The following is a 21960-nucleotide window of genomic DNA, read 5'->3' as shown; positions in this document are numbered from 1 at the left end:
GTTACTCATTACACCAGGTTACACCAGGTTACTCATTACACCAGGTTACTCAGGTTACACCAGGTTACTTATTCATTACACCAGGTTACTCATTACCAGGTTACTCATTACACCAGGTTACTCATTACACCAGGTTACACCAGGTTACATTACACCAGGTTACTCAGGTTACACCAGGTTACACCAGGTTACTCATTACACCAGGTTACACCAGGTTACTCATTACACCAGGTTACACCATTACACCAGGTTACACCAGGTTACTCATTACACCAGGTTACACCAGGTTACTCATTACACCAGGTTACTCATTACACCAGGTTACACCAGGTTACACCAGGTTACACCAGGTTACTCATTACACCAGGTTACTCGTTACACCAGGTTACACCAGGTTACTCATTACACCAGGTTACTCAGGTTACACCAGGTTACTCATTACACCAGGTTACTCATTACACCAGGTTACTACACCAGGTTACAGGTTACTCAGGTTACACCAGGTTACTACACCACCATATACCAGGTTACACCAGGATTAATCATTACACCAGGTTACACCAGGTTTACACCAGGTTACTCATTACACCAGGTTACTCATTACACCAGGTTACTCATTACACCAGGTTACTCATTACACCAGGTTACACCAGGTTACTCATTACACCAGGTTAGGTTACTCATTACACCAGGTTACTCATTACACCAGGTTACACCAGGTTACTCATTACACCAGGTTACTCATTACACCAGGTTACACCAGGTTACTCATTACACCAGGTTACCAGGTTACTCATTACACCATTTTACACCAGGTTACTCATTACACCAGGTTACTCATTACACCAGGTTACTCATTACACCAGGTTACTCATTACACCAGGTTACACCAGGTTACTCATTACACCAGGTTACTCATTACACCAGGTTACTCATTACACCAGGTTACACCACACCAGGTTACTCATTACACCAGGTTACTCATTACACCAGGTTATACCAGGTTACTCATTACACCAGGTTACTCATTACACCAGGTTACTCATTACACCAGGTTACACCAGGATACTCATTACACCAGGTTACTCATTACACCAGGTTACTCATCACACCAGGTTACACCAGGTTACACCAGGTTACTCATCACACCAGGTTACTCATTACACCAGGTTACTCATCACACCAGGTTACACCAGGTTACTCATCACGCCAGCGTGTTCTCACTCCGCTGTCGTACTGTGATGATCATGTATCTGCGATATGGTAATGTATCTGTGATAGTGTAATGTATCTGTAATAGTGTAATGTATCTGTGATATGGTAATGTATCTGTGATATGGTAATGTATCTGTGATATGGTAATGTATCTGTGATATGGTAATGTATCTGTGATATGGTAATGTATCTGTGATATGGTAATGTATCTGTGATATGGTAATATAGTTGTGATGTGATGATGTACCTGTGATAATGTAATGCATCTGTGTAATGTATCTTCAGGCAGAAGTTTGCATCCTGTAGCTCCAACTCCAAAAAGTTCTGGGACACTGTGAAGTTCCATTGGAGAACAAGAGCACCTCCTCCCAGCTGCCCACTACTCTGAGGCTAGGAAATACTGTCTCCAGGTTCCATGATTATCGAAAACTTCACCAGGTTAAACACAGGTTACTCATTACGGCTGGTTACCATGCCTTCCGCCTGGCTACTACACCAACCTCGGCCAACAGGTTTATTACACCCTCAGCTTCACCCAAGCCTCTCCAGGTTCTCCTTTACCCAAATCCAGGTTAGCAGATGTTCTGAAAGAGCTGCAAAACCTGCACCCGTACAAATCAGCTGGGTTGACAATCTGGACCCGCTATTTCTGAAACTATCTGCCGCCATTGTCGCAACCCCTAGGTTACCAGCCAGGTTCAACCTCTCTTTCATAGGTCTGAGATCCCCAGGTTACTGCCATTCATACCCCCTCTTCAAAGGGGGAGACACCCCTGGACCCAAACTGTTACAGACCTATATCCATCCAGCCCTGCCTATCTACCAGGTCTTACACCAGGTTACAAGGCCAAGTCAACAAACAGGTCACTGACCATCCAATCCCACCGTACCTTCTCCGCTGTGCAATCTGGTTTCCGAGCCGGTCACGGGTGCACCTCAGCCACACTCAAGGTACTAAACGATATCATAACCGCCATCGATAAAAGACAGTACTGTGCAGCCGTCTTCATCGACCTCGCCAAGGCTTTCGACTCTGTCAATCACCATATTCTTATCGGCAGACTCTACAGCCTCGGTTTTCGGATGACTGCCTTGCCTGGTTCACCAATTACTTTGCAGACAGAGTTCAGTGTGTCAAATCGGAGGGCATGCTGTCCGGTCCTCTGGCAGTCTCTATGGGGGTGCCACAGGGTTCAATTCTCGGGCCGACTCTTTTCTCTGTGTATATCAATGATGTTGCTCTTGCTGCGGGCGATTCCCTGATCCACCTCTACGCAGACGACACCATTCTATATACTTTCGGCCCGTCATTGGACACTGTGCTATCTAACCTCCAAACGAGCTTCAATGCCATACAGCACTCCTTCCGTGGCCTCCAACTGCTCTTAAATGCGAGTAAAACCAAATGCATGCTTTTCAACCGATCGTTGCCTGCACCCGCATGCCCGACTAGCATCACCACCCTGGATGGTTCCGACCTTGAATATGTGGACATCTATAAGTACCTAGGTGTCTGGCTAGACTGCAAACTCTCCTTCCAGACCCACATCAAACATCTCCAATCGAAAATCAAATCAAGAGTCGGCTTTCTATTCCGCAACAAAGCCTCCTTCACTCACGCTGCCAAGCTTACCCTAGTTAAACTGACTATCCTACCGATCCTCGACTTCGGCGATGTCATCTACAAAATGGCTTCCAACACTCTACTCAGCAAACTGGATGCAGTCTATCACAGTGCCATCCGTTTTGTCACTAAAGCACCTTATACCACCCACCACTGCGACTTGTATGCTCTAGTCGGCTGGCCCTCACTACATATTCGTCGCCAGACCCACTGGCTCCAGGTCATCTACAAGTCCATGCTAGGTAAAGCTCTGCCTTATCTCAGTTCACTGGTCACGATGGCAACACCCATCCGTAGCACGCGCTCCAGCAGGTGTATCTCACTGATCATCCCTAAAGCCAACACATCATTTGGCCGCCTTTCGTTCCAGTACTCTGCTGCCTGTGACTGGAACTAATTGCAAAAATCGCTGAAGTTGGAGACTTTTATCTCCCTCACCAACTTCAAACATCAGCTATCCGAGCAGCTAACCGATCGCTGCAGCTGTACATAGTCTATAGGAAAATAGCCCACCCATTTTCACCTACCTCATTCCCATACTGTTTTTTATACTGTTTTTATTTATTTATTTTTCTGCTCTTTTGCACACCAATATCTCTACCTGTACATGACCATCTGATCATTTATCACTCCAGTGTTAATCTGCAAAACTGTATTATTCGCCTACCTCCTCATGCCTTTTGCACACATTGTATATAGACTGCCCATTTTTTTTTTCTACTGTGTTATTGACTTTGTTTGTTAATGGTTTATTCCATGTGTAACTCTGTGTTGTCTGTTCACACTGCTATGCTTTTATCTTGGCCAGGTCGCAGTTGCAAATGAGAACTTGTTCTCAACTAGCCTACCTGGTTAAATAAAGGTGAAATAAATAAAAAAAAATAAAAAAAATATGGTAATGTATCTTTGATGTGATTATCTATGTGTGTGTTTCAGAGGGGCTGAATTGTTCCAGGCTACTATAGTGAAGGCAGTGAGAGCCAGACTGGAGGAAGAGAACAAGTCTATGGAGCAGCTGAAGAGACAGTAAGTCACAACAGCTGTCTGCTTGATATGAACCTTCCCTTTAAACCTGTATCTGTTAACCTTTATCCAACCTTTACTTATTAACCTTCACTTTAAATCTGTATCTATTAACCTTTATCCACCCTTTACTTATTAACCTTCCCTTTAAATCTGTATCTGTTAACCTTTATCCACCCTTTACTTATTAACCTTCCCTTTAAATCTTTATCTACTAACCTTTATCCAGCCTTTACTTATTAACCTTCCCTTTAAATCTTTATCAACTAACCTTTATCCAGCCTTTACTTATTAACCTTCCCTTTATATCTTTATCTACTAACCTTTATCCAACCTTTACTTATTAACCTTCCCTTTAAATCTTTATCTGTTAACCTTCCCTTTAAATCTGTATCTACTAACCTTTATCCAGCCTCTAACAGGCCAAATGGTCCAAATAGTACTTGCTTTCTTTCAATATTGTTCTAGAAACATGGAAGAAGAGAGAGAAACCTTGTCTGCTTTCTCTTGATAGATAAAACTGAGTGTTGTCATTCATCATTTTTCTGTCTCTGTCTCTCTCCCTCTCAGGATGGACCGTATAAAGCAGCGCCAGGAGAAGTTTAAGAGTGGGAAGAAAAAGATGTTGAGCCTGGCCCAGGAATCTGGGGACAGAGAGAACCCCATCCAGCCGCAGGAATCTGGGGACAGAGAGAACCCCATCCAGCCACAGGAGCAGGAGGAAGAGGATGATGGTACTGTACCATGATGAAGGCGCTTAACGTCTCTCTAGGAGTACTGATGTTAAAATTAGGTGGAATGGCTAATCAATATAGACTGGGTGTTGGTTAGTTCTCATGGAACGTTTATTCTACCCTGGAATAGATTTTCATACGATCCCGATCATTATGACATCATTACTGCAAACAATGTTGTGGTCACAAAGCTTCATGAAGATATATATATATATGTATATATATATATATATTTTTTTAAATACCGTTTAACTTGCACAAAGTCTGAATGAAGAAATATTTTTTGCAATATAAAGCATAATTGATCTACATGTGAAACCATTTTTATTTTAGGAGCAGAGCGAGAAAGAGAGAAAGAGAAAGTGAAAGAGAAAGAAACAGCCAAGACTAAAAAAAGGCAGTGGTGGCGGCCTTGGGTTGACCACGCCTCCAGTAGGTTGACCCCTCCTTCTTTCTCCGCTCTGATTGACTGTTGTGTCCTTGACCAGAACTCTCAGAGGATTCCCATACTGCACCTGGGCTCCAGACGACCCAAAACAAACGTCAACGTTCCATCCAGACCTCAGTCCTTTTCTGTCTCTATTTAAGGCCCCTCGATTGATTAATTCATTGATTGATTAGTTAATTGTTCGACTGATTGATGAACCCCGAAAACATCAGAAATATACAGATGAGATAGTGTACTGATTTGCTGGAATGAAATAAGACAATACTACAACATGCCTCAACTAATGGCAATGGGGGCCATAAATAGACTATTTTCCATGAGAGAAAATAAAATAACTGATGCCTGTGATGTTTGTGGTTGTGGTCCTGGTGAGGCCACAGTAGGGAATCTCTCGTTGTGAAAGATTCCATTAGACAGAGCTAAGTGCCTTCTCCCTCTTCATTCTTTCTTTCTAGGAAGAGTAAAAGGGTGAAGGATTATGTCTCTGTTATAGTCACGATCACCAGTATATGTACCGCATGAGGGGAAACTGAGCAATACTGATCAGAACGATCCACATTTAATACATTTTGAAGGTTTTAATAAGGAAATCGACTTTCAAATTGACATTGAAAAGCCGTAGAAAATTATACCCACGTTTCTCTGAGGTGTGTCTCAGTTGTTCTCTGTGGTGCCCTGTTTCTGTGTTGAATTGATTTTTTAGTATCACCCCTGTCATATCGTTGCATTGATTATATGATTTACCCAGTTCACCCCTCATCCTAACCCCATTCATATATTACCCAGCATCCTCCTCTCTTCCTGTTCCCCCCATTATGGCTCTTCTGTTCAAGGACATAAGTCAGTTTCAACTATTACAATTCTTTTGAAGGTCTGCCCAAATCACCTCAATCTATGCCATGTCTTAGTAAACAAACTAATATGCTAATATTGTGTGTCTAACATTGTGTTTACTTTCCTACTCTTATCAACTTCATCCCACAAGTGTTTTGAATCAAACCAACCTCTGCTGCCTCACACTACCCTAGTTTACAGACTCTCAACACCCCAAAGCATCACCTGCTTTTCAAGCCCTTTTTCCTCCAGTTAATATTAACAGCACCTTGCTTCTCTACTCATCAGTGGTGAGAAGTGGAGATTATTACTTGTTTGAAACTGACAGTGAAGAAGAGGAGGAAGAGGAGGAGAAAAGAGATGATCAAGAGCTGCCCAAGAAGTCAGCGTTTCAGGTGAGCTCCAGACCAGACCAGCGTCAACGTTTCCTCAGTATACCGAAGTAGTTACCCGGTATTACTCTAGTGTGAAATATTTCATTGTCTTTCAATTGTCAATATTGTCAATATTGTCTAGTTTAGTATCATATTATCTGTTGCCACTACTAGTGTATGAAACGACTTTCATCTTTGTGTTTTCTACTAACTACCCCCCTTTATCCCTCCTCTTCAGCGAGCTATTGGGAAGTTTGCCTCAGCTCTTATAGCTCTGCCCAGATCTATCATTAAACTGCCCAAAACCATCCTTCAGTATGTAATCAGGGCAGCCAAGGTACCAAATAACAGATTCAGCATCTCCTCTTACCACAGCCTGTGTCGACTGTATCCTGTGTCCTCAGCCTGTATCTCCTCTTAACACAGCCTGTGTAGACTGTATCCTGTGTCCTCAGCCTGTATCTCCCCTTACCACAGCCTGTGTAGACTGTATCCTGTGTCCTCAGCCTGTATCTCCTCTTACCACAGCCTGTGTAGACTGTATCCTGTGTCCTCAGCCTGTATCTCCTCTTACCACAGCCTGTGTCGACTGTATCCTGTGTCCTCAGCCTGTTTTGTGTAGATTTGCTGTTTTAATGAAGGCCAAGGCATTTATAACCAACTGTCTTTCCATCCCATATCCGATCCAATACCATATCCATTTAGAAACAAAAAATATCCTAAATATTCCAGACAGGATGGGGATGGAACTACAGTGGTCCTTCTGTCATGTGTTTTAAGTGATAGATTGTTGTTGAAGCAGTTTGCATGAACTCGGCAGACCCTTTTACCAACAGATTTCAGAAAATGCATTGGTGTTGTTATCACACATTTGCGATTTTGGTGTGGTTTGCTCCATTGTACTATAGTCTGTACAAGGTTAAATATATTTACAAGTAAGCCTTCGATATTGTCGCCTAGTCACAATGAAGCCATTGTTACAAATTACAATATAAGAGTGTAAAATGCCATAAATCACAGGTGGCCTCTACCTTTTGTACCGATGAAGCAAAAACACTCTAAAATTGTCATATTGTGACTCTGTTTGTTTGGATTTGTCTGTGGTTTAAAGGGTTAACTAATGGTCACCTGGCTTGCTATTGCTCTTGTTTTATTTGCCTCTGAGTGTGCCCGCCTTGACCGTAGCACTCCTTTGTTTGGACTGAAGCCTTGAGATTTGTGTGATTGGACTGAATCCTTGAGATCTGTTTGATTGGACTGAATCCTTGATATCTGTTTGATTGGACTGAATCCTTGAGATCTGATTGGACTGAATCCTTGAGATCTGATTGGACTGAATCCTTGAGATCTGATTGGACTGAATCCTTGAGATCTGATTGGACTGAATCCTTGAGATCTGATTGGACTGAATCCTTGAGATCTGATTGACTGAACTGAGATCTGTTTGATTGGACTGAATCCTTGATATCTGTTTGATTGGACTGAATCCTTGAGATCTGATTGGACTGAATCCTTGAGATCTGATTGGACTGAATCCTTGAGATCTGATTGGACTGAATCCTTGAGATCTGATTGGACTGAATCCTTGAGATCTGTTTGATTGGACTGAATCCTTGAGATCTGATTGGACTGAATCCTTGAGATCTGTTTGAATTGAACTGAACCCTTGAGATCTGTTTGATTGGACTGAACCCTTGATATCTGTTTGATTGGACTGAATCCTTGAGATCTGTGTGTGTAACTATCAACATACATGAATCAACACATGAATCAACACACGAATCCATACATGAATCATTGCGAATCAACACATGAATCAACACACGAATCCATACATGAATCATTGCGAATCAACACATGAATCAACACACGAATCCATACATGAATCATTGCGAATCAATACATGAATCAACACAAATCAATACATGAATCATTACATGTATCAACACATGACTCAATACATAATTTTGCGAAAGTCAGAGTTAAGAGCGCACAGATCTCAAATCAGGATTCATTCCTTTATGTCCAAACTAACATTGTGCTTCCTGTACTGTACGCTCCCAGTTTTTCTACCATGCCTGGATAACAGACTCCAAGACAGCCATGAAGGAACGAGGCAAAGAGAAGCGTAAGTTCTGGAAGAGGTACACCAAGAGAGACAAACACAAGAAGGACAAGAAGGAAGGTAAGTTAAGAGATATCAGTATTATAACAGAGCCACCGATATAAAGAAAATCATCAGCATACATCCTTTGACCAAATAGTTTCAGAAGAAGAAGAAGAAGAAGATCACAAGAATAGTTCAACACATCATTCTGTTCTTACAACCTCTGAGGAACCTCATGCTACTTCATTAGTTCTCACGGAAGATCCGTCTTTAATCTGTGATGATTCAAAAGCATCATTAATTTAATGTAAGGCTTGGTTGTGAAAGTGAAAAGCAGGGGTGAGAAAGGACATCCCTGACGACTACCCCGAGAGTTCTCACACTCACTCATTATAAACCAAATCTACTATAAACTAATTATAAACCAAGTCTACTGGAAGTATGTTATTCTCTGTAACGTGGCCAGCAGCATATCACCCAGCATTCCACTGCTGGCTTGTTTCTGAAGCTAAGCAGGGTTGGTCCTGGTTGGTCCCTGGATGGGAGACCAGATGATGCTTGAAGTGGTGTTGGAGACCAAGTAGGAGGCACCCTTTCTTCTGGTCTAAAAAAAATTGCCCCAGGGCAGTGATTGGGGGACATTGCCCTGTGCAGGGTGCTGTCTTTTGGATGGGATGTTAAATGGGTGTCCTGACTATGGTTGCTAAAGATCCCATGGTACTTATCGTAAGAGTAGGGATGTTAAACCCGGTGTCCTGACTAAATTCCCAATCTGGCCTTCAAACCATCATGGTCACCTAATCATCCCCAGTTTACAATTGGCTCATTCATCCCCCCTCCTCTCCCCTGTAACTATTCCTCAGGTTGTTGCTGTAAACGAGAATGTGTTCTCAGTCAACTTACCTGGGGAAAAAATACAATTTAAAAAAATGTATTGTTGTGTTATTCTCTCTAACTTATTGTTTTTTTTGCATTATTTACTGTAAATTATTGTTTTGTGTTATTCTCTCTAAGTTATTGTTTTGTTGTGTTATTTTCTGTAAATTGTTGTTTTGTTGTGTTATTCTGTGCAGGTCATGTGACTATAGAGATGGAGGAAGATCCGGAGGGAACACAGGAGAAGAAGTCTGACGGACCAGGTGGGCGTCACAGACCCTTTCAAATACTATAGTATATATATATATACACAACCACTTACACGGAGAGACAACCACCAGTCGTGGTATTGATTCTAAATAAAGTATATATATCATAGGTTCTTACTATAGTTTACTCCGAATCTATGATCGTGATGACAATGATCTGGATCATGGCTGTTTTAGCTAGTTTTAGTTGAGTGCCCTGATGCCACTTTGGATAAGATTGTCTGCAAAAAAATAAAAAAGTAAATATTTGTAACTTCTCTTTCCTACGTCCCACCAGACAACGTCTTGAAGCGAGTGTTCAACATCATCAAGTTCACCTGGGTGTTGTTCCAGACCACGGTGGAGAGCTTCACCAAATGGATGAACAACGTGTGTAGAGAACACATAGACATCTCCACCGTGCTGCGCATTGAGAGATGCATGCTCACTAGAGAGGTCAAAAAGGTACTGCTGCTGTCACTCTCTCTCTCTATATACATATTTATGTCACTCTCTGTCTCTATATATACATATTTATGTCACTCTCTGTCTCTATATATACATATTTATGTCACTCTCTCTCTATATATACATATTTATGTCACTCTCTCTCTATATATATATATACATATTTATGTCACTCTCTCTCTATATATATATACATATTTATGTCACTCTCTCTCTATATATATACATATTTATGTCACTCTCTGTCTCTATATATACATATTTATGTCACTCTCTGTCTCTATATATACATATTTATGTCACTCTCTGTCTCTATATATACATATTTATGTCACTCTCTCTCTATATATACATATTTATGTCACTCTCTGTCTCCATATATACATATTTATGTCACTCTCTGTCTATATATACATATTTATGTCACTCTCTGTCTCTATATATACATATTTATGTCACTCTCTCTATATATACATATTTATGTCACTCTCTCTCTATTTATACATATTTATGTCACTCTCTTTTACCTTCATTTAACTAGGCCAGTTAAAGAACAAATTCTTATTTTCAATAACGGCCCTAGGAACAGTGGGGTTAACTGCCTTGTTCAGGGGCAGAACAACAGATTTTTACCTTGTCTGCTCAGGGATTCAATCTTGCAACCTTTCGGTTACTAGTCCAATGCTCCAACCACTAGGCTACCTGCCGCCCCTACACTCTAACTACTAGGCTACCTGCCGCCCCTACACTCTAACCACTAGGCTACCTGCCGACCCTACACTCTAACCACTAGGCTACCTGCCGCCCCTACACTCTAACCACTAGGCTACCTGCCGCCCCTACACTCTAACTACTAGTCTACCTGCCGCCCCTACACTCTAACCACTAGGCTACCTGCCGCCCCTACACTCTAACTACTAGTCTACCTGCCGCCCCTACACTCTAACCACTAGTCTACCTGCCGCCCCTACACTCTAACCACTAGGCTACCTGCCGCCCCTACACTCTAACTACTGGGCTACCTGCCGCCCCTACACTCTAACCACTAGTCTACCTGCCGACCCTACCCTCTAACCACTAGGCTACCTGCCGCCCCTACACTCTAACTACTGGGCTACCTGCCACCCCTTTGAGTATCTTGTCTTACATAAACACTCTTTAAATAGTTAGATTACATTTTTTTGACTTTGATATGTAGCAAACTAGAAAACAAAACCGAGATTAAATGACATTTATCCTGATCTAACCTCCCCCTGCAGGGAAACGTCCCATCCAGAGAGAGTATCCATGTGTTCTACCAGAAGCAGATGCGTATGAGCATGTCTCGGGGGTCCAGCCTGGACCGGCTCAGTGAGGAGGACAGTGCGTCGGGGGGGTCTCACAGGGTCCACAGGAGGAGAGGCGACTATCGCATGGAGAGCCAGGACAGCATGGCATCGTTGGCATCACGAGACAGCATATCCAGGTCAGTGTTTCGTACGTGTAATCATTTGAATCAAATGTACATTTGACGTGTTAGTCATTTAGCAGATGCTCTTATCCTGAACAACTTACAGTCAGTTCATTCATCTTAAGATGACTAGGTGGGACAACCACATATCACAGGGATAGAAAGTACATTTAACCTCCATATCGTAGCTATTAGTAGAGTCAGAGCTAGGGGGAGGGGGTCAAGTCCTGGTTAAGTGCTGTGGGGGGCAGTAGAGTCAGAGCTTGGGGGGTCAAGTCCTGGTTAAGTGCTGTGGGCATCAGTAGAGTCAGAGCTTGGGAGGGGGCGGTCAAGTCCTGGTTAAGTGCTGTGGGGGTCAGTAGAGTCAGAGCTTGGGGGGTTAAGTCCTGGTTTAGTGCTGTGGGGGTCAGTAGAGTCAGAGCTTGGGGGGGGGTTAAGTCCTGGTTTAGTGCTGTGGGGGTTGAGGTGAGAAGGGGGATTATTTAACATACAGTTTGAAGAGATTGGATTTTTGGAAGATGGTTTTTGGAACTCCCGTTGGGGTTCCAGGACAGAGAAGAGCTTGGACTGGGCTGAGTGGGAGCTGACCTCCCGTTGGGGTGGGAGGACAGAGAAGAGCTTGGACTGGGCTGAGCCGGAGCTGACCTCCCGTTGGGGTGGGAGGACAGAGAAGAGCTTGGACTGGGCTGAGTGGGAGCTGACCTCCCGTTGGGGTGGGAGGACAGAGAAGAGCTTGGACTGGGCTGAGCGGGAGCTGACCTCCCGTTGGGGTGGGAGGGCCAAAAGACCTGAGGCGGCAGAACGGAGTGCTCGGGTTGGGGTGTCGGTTTTGAGCATAAAATCAAAGTGTATTGGTCAGATGCACACAGTACAGAGAAATGCTTACTTGCTGACTCTCCTCAACAATGCAGTACAATAAAAATATCAATCAAGAATCAAACGCCAAATACAAAAGTCTACAAATAACAAGTAGTAATAAAAAGCAGAAGAAAAGACTGTGGAGAGTCCTATTATTTCATTCTATATCTAATTCTAGGGCTTGATCAGTAACTTCAGCATTAGCGATGAGAAATCACATCACCACTATTACCATTTGGAAACTTCCACATCTTTAGCTGTGTCATGTGGAAGCCATGTTGTAACCATTGTGTCATTCCACTCATCTATTCCTCATCTCTCCATCCCTTTATCGCATCAGTGCCTTCACTGAGGCCACCATGCTGTTCTCCCGCCAAGACACGCTGGACGAGCTGGACGGAATGCCGTCAGACATTCCCATTCCCAAAACGAGTGAACGTGCCCGGCCAAAACTCCGTAAGATTTACGGCCTGGACGCCTCCAAATCAACTGACAGCAGCAGCAGCCAAGTGTCCAGGTGCCTGGTCCAAGCTGAAATCTTCCTCTTTCTCCTTCACCTCCTCTTCCATCCTCTTTGTCACTCTCTTCTTCCACCTCCTCATCCCCTCCACTCCTTTCTCATCCTCCTCTTCCTCTTCCTTCTGTCGTGACGTTAGTGTTATTCATGTGACAAATGCTATTCATCGAATAATTAACTATGTTTATAATTACGTGATCAAATTAACCAACAGTAACCAGCAAAGCAGAAGCGTTACAAAACTCAGAAATAGAGATAAAATGAATCCCTTACCTTTGATGATCTTCATATGGTGGCAATCAGAAGACATTCATTTACTCAATAAATGTTCCTTTTGTTCGATGAAGTCTTTTTATGCCCAAAAACCTCGTTAGCGCGTTTTCTTCAGTAATCCACAGGCTCAAACGCAGTCAAAACAATCAGACAAAAAGTTAATAGAAACATGTCAAACGATGTTTATATTCAATCCTCAGGTTGTTTTTAGCCTAAATGATCTATAATATTTCAACCGGAAAATAACGTCGTCAATATAAAAGGTAAACAAGAATTGCACTTGCGCATGAAAAAGCTCTGCGACACGGTAGGGTCCACTCGTTCAGACTGGTCTTACTTATTTACTTACTTACATTTATAAGAATACAGGCCTGAAACGATTTCTAAAGACGGTTGACATCTAGTGGAAGGCATAGGAACTGCAAATTGAGTCCTAAGTCAATGGATACTGTAATGGCATTGAATAGAAAACTACAAAACTACAAACTAACAAAAAAAAACTACTTCCTGAATGGATTTTTCTCAGGTTTTCGCCTGCTAAATCAGTTTTGTTTATACTCACAGACACTATTTTAACAGTGTTGGACACTTTAGAGTGTTTTCTATCCAAATCGACCAGTTATATGCATATCATGTCTTCTGGGCCCGAGTAGCAGGCCGGTTAATTTGGGCATGCTTTTCATCCAAAATTCTGAATGCTGCCCCCTAGAGAAGTTAATGAGTTACCGTTTCCCAAATGAACTTAAAGAATATTAGAATATCGATTTCCTAGCAGTCATTAATTAATTAATTTCCGAATCAGTCTCATTCTGAACGTCGCATAATTCGTAAATCTGCACAAATCCGGGTCTCACTAAATCATTCCTCATCACACCAATTGAGTTGATTATTTATTTACTAACAAGCTAAGTGATAATATAAGATAAACAAACACACAGTCTGGCTATTGATTAGAACTTAGTGTTGTGCAAAGGTGAATGAGGACCCAAAAGCGACTTGGCGAAAACAGAGTTTTTAATCCAGAAAGAAATTTACAAAACAAAAAGCATAATACTGAGAGAAAAGACGAGAACAGACAGGAGACTTGTTTTAGCCCTAACAGGTTACCCCGAACTGCCTTATGGGTCAGATTATAATGACAACAATACCTTGGACTGTTGAAAGTCTCTGTTTCTTTTTATTGGTGGCTCTCACAGTCTTGCCCTTAGGAGGCAAAGTGCAGACCTCACTCCGATGGCGGCTTCTCTCAGGTGCGGTGTATGTCTCTGATTGTCCACATGATGTCACACTTTCCTTTCTCTTGGGTATGGGAACTCGTTCTTTTCTCAGGAAGCTGGGATAAACAGCCATGTTGATGCTCCCAGCCTGGTCTAGGAGGGCTGTGAGACAACCAATGATTTGAAGGATAGCTGTTGTGACGCTCCCAGCCTGGTCTGCCCAAGACGAGGGTTTCTAGACAACAATGATTTGAAGAGAATAGCTGATTGGCCCCTCTGGTTAGGGACCGTTAGACTGGGGATGAAACCAATGGAAGAGAATAGCTGACGGACGCTCCCAGCCTGGTTAGGAGGGCTCCCTCCAAAATGATTTGAAGAGAATAGCTGTCTGGTTCTCCTGGAATTCACCTTCTTAGATACAGTCAATCAATTAATCAATCATATGATTTATAAAGCCCTTCTTACATCAGGATGTCACAAAGTGCTGTACAGAAACCCAGCCCAAACAGAAGCAATGCAGATGTAGAATCACAGTGGCTTCGGAAAAACTCCGCAGACAAAGGCAGAACCTAGGAAGAAACCTAGGGCGAGGAACCAGGCTCTGTAGGGAATGGGGAGTCCTCTTCTGAGATTATAACAGTACATGGTCAAGATGTTACAAACATTCTAGATGACCAGCATGGTCAAATAATAAACATTACAGTGGTTGTAGAGGGTGTAACAGGTCAGCAACTCAAGAGTGAATGACAGTTGGATGACCAGCTATCATTCAGAGTGAGCCCACTGAAGAACAGCCAGACGAGTGGAAACAGGAACGAAAAGAAGGTTACTAGGACAAGGTAGCACGTCCAGTGTGCGTCAGTGGTTCCTGTCTTTCAAGGCCCAAGACTGTCAACTGGAGCACAACACGCCCAGGTGGACTTGGGATCAAGGTGTCATTAGGCCAGGAAGAACTAAAAAAGACGGGATAAGGCATCAGGGGTGTTCCTACCCGGAGAGAAATCACAGGGTGAAAGAGATGGAGAGAGAGTTAGAGGGGAGCATTAAGTCGTTTGGCAGACACGGATGTACAGGTTCTTATGGTTTCCAAGACTGACCCTAGCCACCCATCCAACCACTAGAGCCTGCAGCCTAGGGCCACCGGATGGGACAATAATCAAGATAACATAAAACCCACATCATAGTTGCGTTCAGATGGCAATAATCAAGATAAGAAAAATAGAGCTGCAAGGATGAACCACGTCAGACTGGACAATAATGGGATAACATGGCTCCCACGCCTGACAATAATCAAGATAACCTCTGACAATAATCAAGCATAAAACTCAACCTCGACAATGAATTGTCAGTACGTCAAGATAACATAAAATAGGAGCCTGCACCGTCGACCAAACGTTCTTTAAGAAGATCATAAAAGCTAGAGCCTGCGGACCACCGGACCACTTAAAACACGTCTTGACAATAAGTAAGAGCTGTGAGAGGGCACCACTCGACCACCCGACTGGACAATAATCAAGATAACATAAAACCTAGAGCCTGCACCACTCGACACGTGACTGGACGGGCCAATCAAGATAACATAAAATCCATCTGAATGCCTTCAGCGGAAATAACGGAACTGGAAAAGTAATCAAGATAACATAAAAAGAGCACTTCTCAGCCTTCACGTAGAGACAATTCTCAAGATAGGCGCTGGAAAACGTAGAGCGTGCTGAACATGAATCTCGAGTGACGGTGAAAAAATCAGGATATCGTCAAGATAGACAAAAACAAAGATGTTCAGCATGTCTCTCAGAACATCATCAACTAATGCCTGAAAAACAGCTGGCGCATTGGCGAGACCCGACTGGAGAACCCGGTACTCAAATAACATAAAACTAGTGAGCCTTTTCCACTCGACCCCCTCTGATGCGCACGAGATGGTAAGCGTTCAAGTCCAACATAAAGCACCTGGCTCCCTGCAGAATCTCGAAGGCTGATGACATAATCAAGCGGATAACATAAAACGTTATGTCATTCACCCTCGACCACACGACTGGACAATAATCAAGTCCTTTTTCTTAACAAAAAAAAACCCCGCCCCGGCGGAGAGGAAGAAGGCACTATGGTACAATAATCAAGAGACACAGACAAATAATCCTCGAGAGCCTTACGACCGGGAGCCGACAGATAGTATAGTCTACCCCGAGGAGGAGTGGTCCCCGGAAGGAGATCAATACTACAATCATACGACCGGTGAGGAGGAAGGGAGTTGGCTCGGGACCGACTGAAGACCGTGCGCAGATCATGATATTCCTCCGGCACTCCTGTCAAATCGCCAGGTTCCTCCTGAGAAGTGGGGACAGAAGAAATGGGAGGATGGCAGACATTAAACACTTCACATGACAAGAAACGTTCCAGGATAGGATAGAATTACTAGACCAATTAATAGAAGGATTATGACATACTAGCCAGGGATGACCCAAAACAACAGGTGTAAAAGGTGAACAAAAATCAAAAAAGAAATAGTCTCACTGTGGTTACCAGATACTGTGAGGGTTAAAGGTAGTGTCTCAAATCTGATACTGGGAAGATGACTACCATCTAAGGGAAATGGGCGTAGGCTTGTCTAACTGTCTGAAAGGAATGTCATGTTTCCGAGCCCATCTTCACGTCCATGAAACAACCCTCAGCCCCAGAGTCTATCAAGGCACTGCATGTAGCACCCGAACCGGTCCAGCGTAGATGGACCGACATAATAGTACAGGATCTAGATGGAGAGACCTGAGTAGTAGCGCTCACCAGTAGCCCTCCGCTTACTGATGAGCTCTGGCCTTTACTGGACATGAATTGACAAAATGTCCATCAAATCCGCAATAGAGGCACAGGCGGTTGGTGATCCTCCGTTCCCTCTCCTTAGTTGAGATGCGAATACCTCCCAGCTGCATGGGCTCAGTCTCTGAGCCAGAGGAGGAGATGGTTGCGATGCGGAGCAGGGAAACACCGTTGACGCGAGCTCTCTACCACGAGCCTGGTGACGAAGATCTACCCGTCGTTCTATGCGGATGGCGAGAGCAATCAAAGAGTCCACACTTGAAGGAACCTCCCGGGAGAGAATCTCATCTTTAACCACTGCGTGGAGTCCCTCCAGAAAATTAGCGAGCAGCGCCGGCTCGTTCCACTTAGAGGCAGCAAGAGTGCGAAACTCAATAGAGTAATCCGTTATGGATCGATCACCTTGGCATAGGGAAGCCAGGGCCCTAGAAGCCTCCTACCAAAAACTGAACGGTGTCTCTGTGTTGTTGTAAAACCCGAATCATCTCCTCTTTAAAGTTCTGGTAATTGTTAGAGCAATCAGCCCTTGCCTCCCAGATAGCTGTGCCCCACTCTCGAGCCCGGCCAGTAACAGAGTGAAATGACGTAAGCACCCGAGATTCTCTCTAGAGTATGTGTTGGGTTGGAGAGAGCACAATATCACACTGGGTGAGAAAGGGTTATTGCACTCAAATGGGCTGCACTGTAGCAAGGTGGGTTATTAACCCTAGGTTCCATATGCTCGGCAGGCCAGGAAGTAACAGGTGGCACGAGTACAACTCTGGAACTGTCTCAGAAGGTTGAAACCAGTTTTGGCCAGGTTCTCCACGGCATGGGTGTCAGCAGACAATTCCTGCTCGTGTCAACAAAGCATGGCTCCTTGGATCTCAAGAAACGGCAGAGGAGCGTCTGTAGTCGCTGGGTCCATTCTTTGGTCGGATCCTTCTGTTATGCGGGTGAATGAGGACCCAAAAGCGACTTGGCGAAAACAGAGTCTTTAATCCAGTAAAGTAAATATACAATCATAAAGCACAATTCCACTCGTAATGACGAGAACAGACTGGAGACTCGATCATGAACTGCAGGTTGCCTCGGGAAGGCACTTGAACGTAGCAGACTCAGACACCTGCTCACCACGCAGCATCTGAGGGAGACACGACACGGCAGGGCGATACACAGACACAGCACGGTGAACAATAGACAAGGATCCGACAGGGCAGAAACGGAAAACAAGGGGAGAAATAGGGACTCTAATCAGGGAAAAGATAGGGAACAGGTGTGGGAAGACTAAATGATTGATTAGGGGAATAGGAACAGCTGGGAGCAGGAACGGAACGATAGAGAGAAGAGAGAGAGGAAGGGAGAGAGAAAAAGGGGAACGAACCTAAAAAGACCAGCAGGGGGAAAACGAATAGAGGGAAAAGCAAAATGACAAGACAATATAAGACAAAACATGACAACAGCAGTGGAGGAGGTGGAAAGTTTTAATTTCCTTGGCGTACACATCACGGACAAACTGAAATGGTCCACCCACACAAACAGTGTGGTGAAGAAGGCACAGCAGCGTCTCTTCAACCTCGGGAGGCACAAATGTGGCTTCTCACCTAAAACCCTCACAAACTAACAAAATTCACAATTGAGAACATCACCACCTGGTACAGCAACTACAATACCTATGACCGCAAGAGGGTGGTGCGGTCTGCACAACGCATCACCGGAGGCAAACAACCTGCCCTCCAGGACCCGATGTCACAGGAAGGCCAAAAATATCTTAGAGGGCGGCAGGGTAGTGGTTAGAGTGTTGGACTAGTAACCAAAAGGTTGCAAGTTCAAATCCCTGAGCTGACAAGGTACAAATCTGTCGTTCTGTCCCTGAACAGGCAGTTAACCCACTGTTCCTAGGCCGTCATTGAAAATAAGAATTTGTTCTTAACTGACTTGCCTAGTAAAATAAAATAAAAAAAAAAAACACCCGAGTCACTGCCTGTTCACCCCGCTATCATCCAGAAGGCGAGGTCAGTACAGGTGCATCAAAGCTGGGACAGAGAGACTGAAAAACAAGTTCCATCTCAAAGCCATCAGACTGTTAAACAGCCACAGAGAGGCTGCTGCCTACGTACAGACTTGAAATCATTGGGCACTTTAATAAATGGATCACTAAGTCACTTTAATAATGCCACTTTAATAATGTTTACATATCTTGCGTTACTCATCTCATATGTATATACTGTATTTTATACCAATTGCGTCTTGCCAATGCCGCTCTGTCATTGCTCATCCATATATTTATATGTATATATTCTTAATCCATTCCTTACTCAGATTTGTGTGTATTAGGGAGTTGTTGTGGAATTGGTAGATTACATGTTAGATATTGCTGCACTGTCGGAACTAGAAGCACAAGCATTTCGGCTACACTCACATTAACATCTGCGAACCATGTGTATGTAACCAATAAAAAATTTATTTGATCATTTGGCTTCTAAATGAATTTCAGAATGAATTAGTTGCTGCATTCAAAGTCTGCCACACTAACCAACCTACAGCACTAGACTAAACTTCACTTGCGTCATCCTTGTGGTGTTGAGGGATAAACTAATGGTTTCACTAATTGCACGTAAAGGAAGATAGCAAGCACTCCATCCTGTAGGAACTTTCTTATCCAACTGTTTTCTGTGTCCTTTTTTTGTCATCTTGTGAACCCGTTCATTGCTCCTCGCAGCTATATTTATCACTTCATCATCACATGTGGTTTGTCAGTCATCCTTGTAAATGTTGTTTCTGTTTCCTCAAAACACATAAAGCACTCAAACTACAGTAAATATTTTCTCTACCTCTAAAACTACACAATGGTACATTGGGCTGTTGAGTGTGTCACCTGAATACTGTCCACTTTGTGTACTGAGCATTGACAGGGTCCAGTAACTGACAGGGTCCTCTCTCATTGTCTGTCTGTCTGTCTCTACCCCACAGTGAAACGACCCAGTGCATCACTCTGTACTCCCGGCAGGGCACCACCGACACCATTGAGGAGGTGGAGGACGAACAGGACCAGGGGGAAAACAGGCTGCACGGACCCTGGGAACACCCACCTCCGGACGGGTCAGAGGGGGCTGAAGACAGCCCCTGGCGGGGTGGAGGAGATGGTAGTGATGGAGAGACAAAGAGGAGAGGAAGCGGTACCAGGGCCAGGGGGATCCATGGGGGTCTCCAGGCCCAGGGGAGGGCCCCTCCTTCAGGGTAGAGGAAGGAGCCTCAACTCTCCTGGCCCTCCGAGAAGGGTCCCGACCAGGGTCCCAGGACTGTACCACTGACAGTGACGACGGGGGTGTCCAGGACCGGCAAGAATACTTGAATAGGGAAGAGCGTGACCGGGCGGGGTTGCTGTACACCCCAGACACGGACGCTCCAAATACCTCGGATGCTGATGTGCCTCCCAGCTACAGCAAGGTTGGTTGTCTATATTCCTCGTCATTCTGTGCCGGGTTCCTCTCTAAGTTTCTTCCTTATATGGAGTTTTGCCTGTATTTCCGCTTCTGCTTCGCTTTGCTTTTTGGTGTCGGGTTACTGTAAAGCCCAGTGACAACTGCAGATGGAAAAAGGGCTTTAAAATATATATATATATATTTGATTGATATTTTTCTTGGCTCACACTGTAGCACTTGATGATTGTTATTAATGTGTTACTGAAGGCGGTGAGCTTTGACCGTCTGGAGGTGAGTGAGGATGAGAGCGACAGGGACGACAATAGGATGATGGCGATGACCCCAGACACCAGCCGGTCAGACTATCTGGACGACCCTTTGCTGCCCTCACTGACCACTGAGCTGACCGCCAGCGAACTGCTGCTCAACAAGTAAGTAGACTCAGTAGCAATACTACTACTACTACTACTACTACTACTACTACTACTTCTAGCATCACTACTACTACAAATACTACTACTACTACCAGCACCACTACTACTACTACTACTACTACTACTACTACTACTACTACTAGCATCACTACTACTACAAATACTACTACTACTACCAGCACCAATACTACTATTACTACCACTACTACTACTACTACTACTACTACTACTACTACTACTACTACTACTACTACTAGCATCACTACTACTACAAATACTACTACTACTACCAGCACTACTACTACTACTACTACTACTAATACGACTACTACTACTACTACGACTACTACTACTACTACTACTACTACTACTACTACTACTACTACTACTACTAATACGACTACTACTACTACTACTACTACTACTACGACTACTACTACTACTACTACTAATACTACTACTACTACGACTACTACTACTGCTACTAATACTACTGCTAATGCCACTGCTACTGCGGATACTACTACTACTACTACGGATGCTACTGCTGCTGCTACTACTGCTGCTATTACTGCTGCTGCTATTGCTACTGCTGCTACTACTACTGCTACTACTACTACTACTACTACTACTGCTACTATTACTACTACTACTACTACTTCTACTATGACCACTATCACCACTACTACTAAAACTACCACCACAACTACTACTACTAACACGACTACTACCACCACCACCACTACTACTACAACTACTACTATTACTGCTACTATTACTTCTACTACTATTACTACTGTTTCTACTATTACTACTACTACTGTTACTTCTACAGCTGCTGCTACTACTATTACTACTACCTCTACTGATATTACCACTACTAATGCTAATACTATTACTACTTCTACTGCTACTACTATTACTACTGCTCAACTATTACTACTACCTCTACTGATATTACTACTACTAATGCTAATACTACTACTGCTGCTACTGCTTCTACAATTACTATTACTACTACTACCACTACTACTGATATTAC

At 43.6% G+C, this 21960-nt stretch overlaps 1 protein-coding gene across 1 annotated transcript in view; it reads left to right on the top strand.

Annotated features, from left to right (window-relative positions):
* LOC124009465 (piezo-type mechanosensitive ion channel component 2-like) overlaps positions 1-21960 on the top strand; it is a gene marked incomplete at its 5' end in the record, with an annotated part of 249921 nt that overhangs the window by 178572 nt on the left and 49389 nt on the right. Inside the window, 13 exon segments of the mRNA XM_046321275.1 lie at positions 3776-3865; positions 4433-4596; positions 4930-5028; positions 6167-6273; positions 6491-6589; positions 8317-8437; positions 9433-9498; positions 9782-9948; positions 11211-11416; positions 12600-12776; positions 20033-20205; positions 20352-20509; positions 20752-20915. Of these exon segments, the coding sequence (XP_046177231.1) occupies positions 3776-3865; positions 4433-4596; positions 4930-5028; positions 6167-6273; positions 6491-6589; positions 8317-8437; positions 9433-9498; positions 9782-9948; positions 11211-11416; positions 12600-12776; positions 20033-20205; positions 20352-20509; positions 20752-20915 (1791 nt within the window).

The sequence above is a fragment of the Oncorhynchus gorbuscha genome, linkage group LG22 (assembly GCF_021184085.1).
Source record: "Oncorhynchus gorbuscha isolate QuinsamMale2020 ecotype Even-year linkage group LG22, OgorEven_v1.0, whole genome shotgun sequence".
NCBI classification, from domain to species: domain Eukaryota; kingdom Metazoa; phylum Chordata; class Actinopteri; order Salmoniformes; family Salmonidae; genus Oncorhynchus; species Oncorhynchus gorbuscha.
The sequence above is the reverse complement of the archived record's forward strand: the minus strand, read 5'-3'. Positions and strand labels throughout refer to the sequence as shown.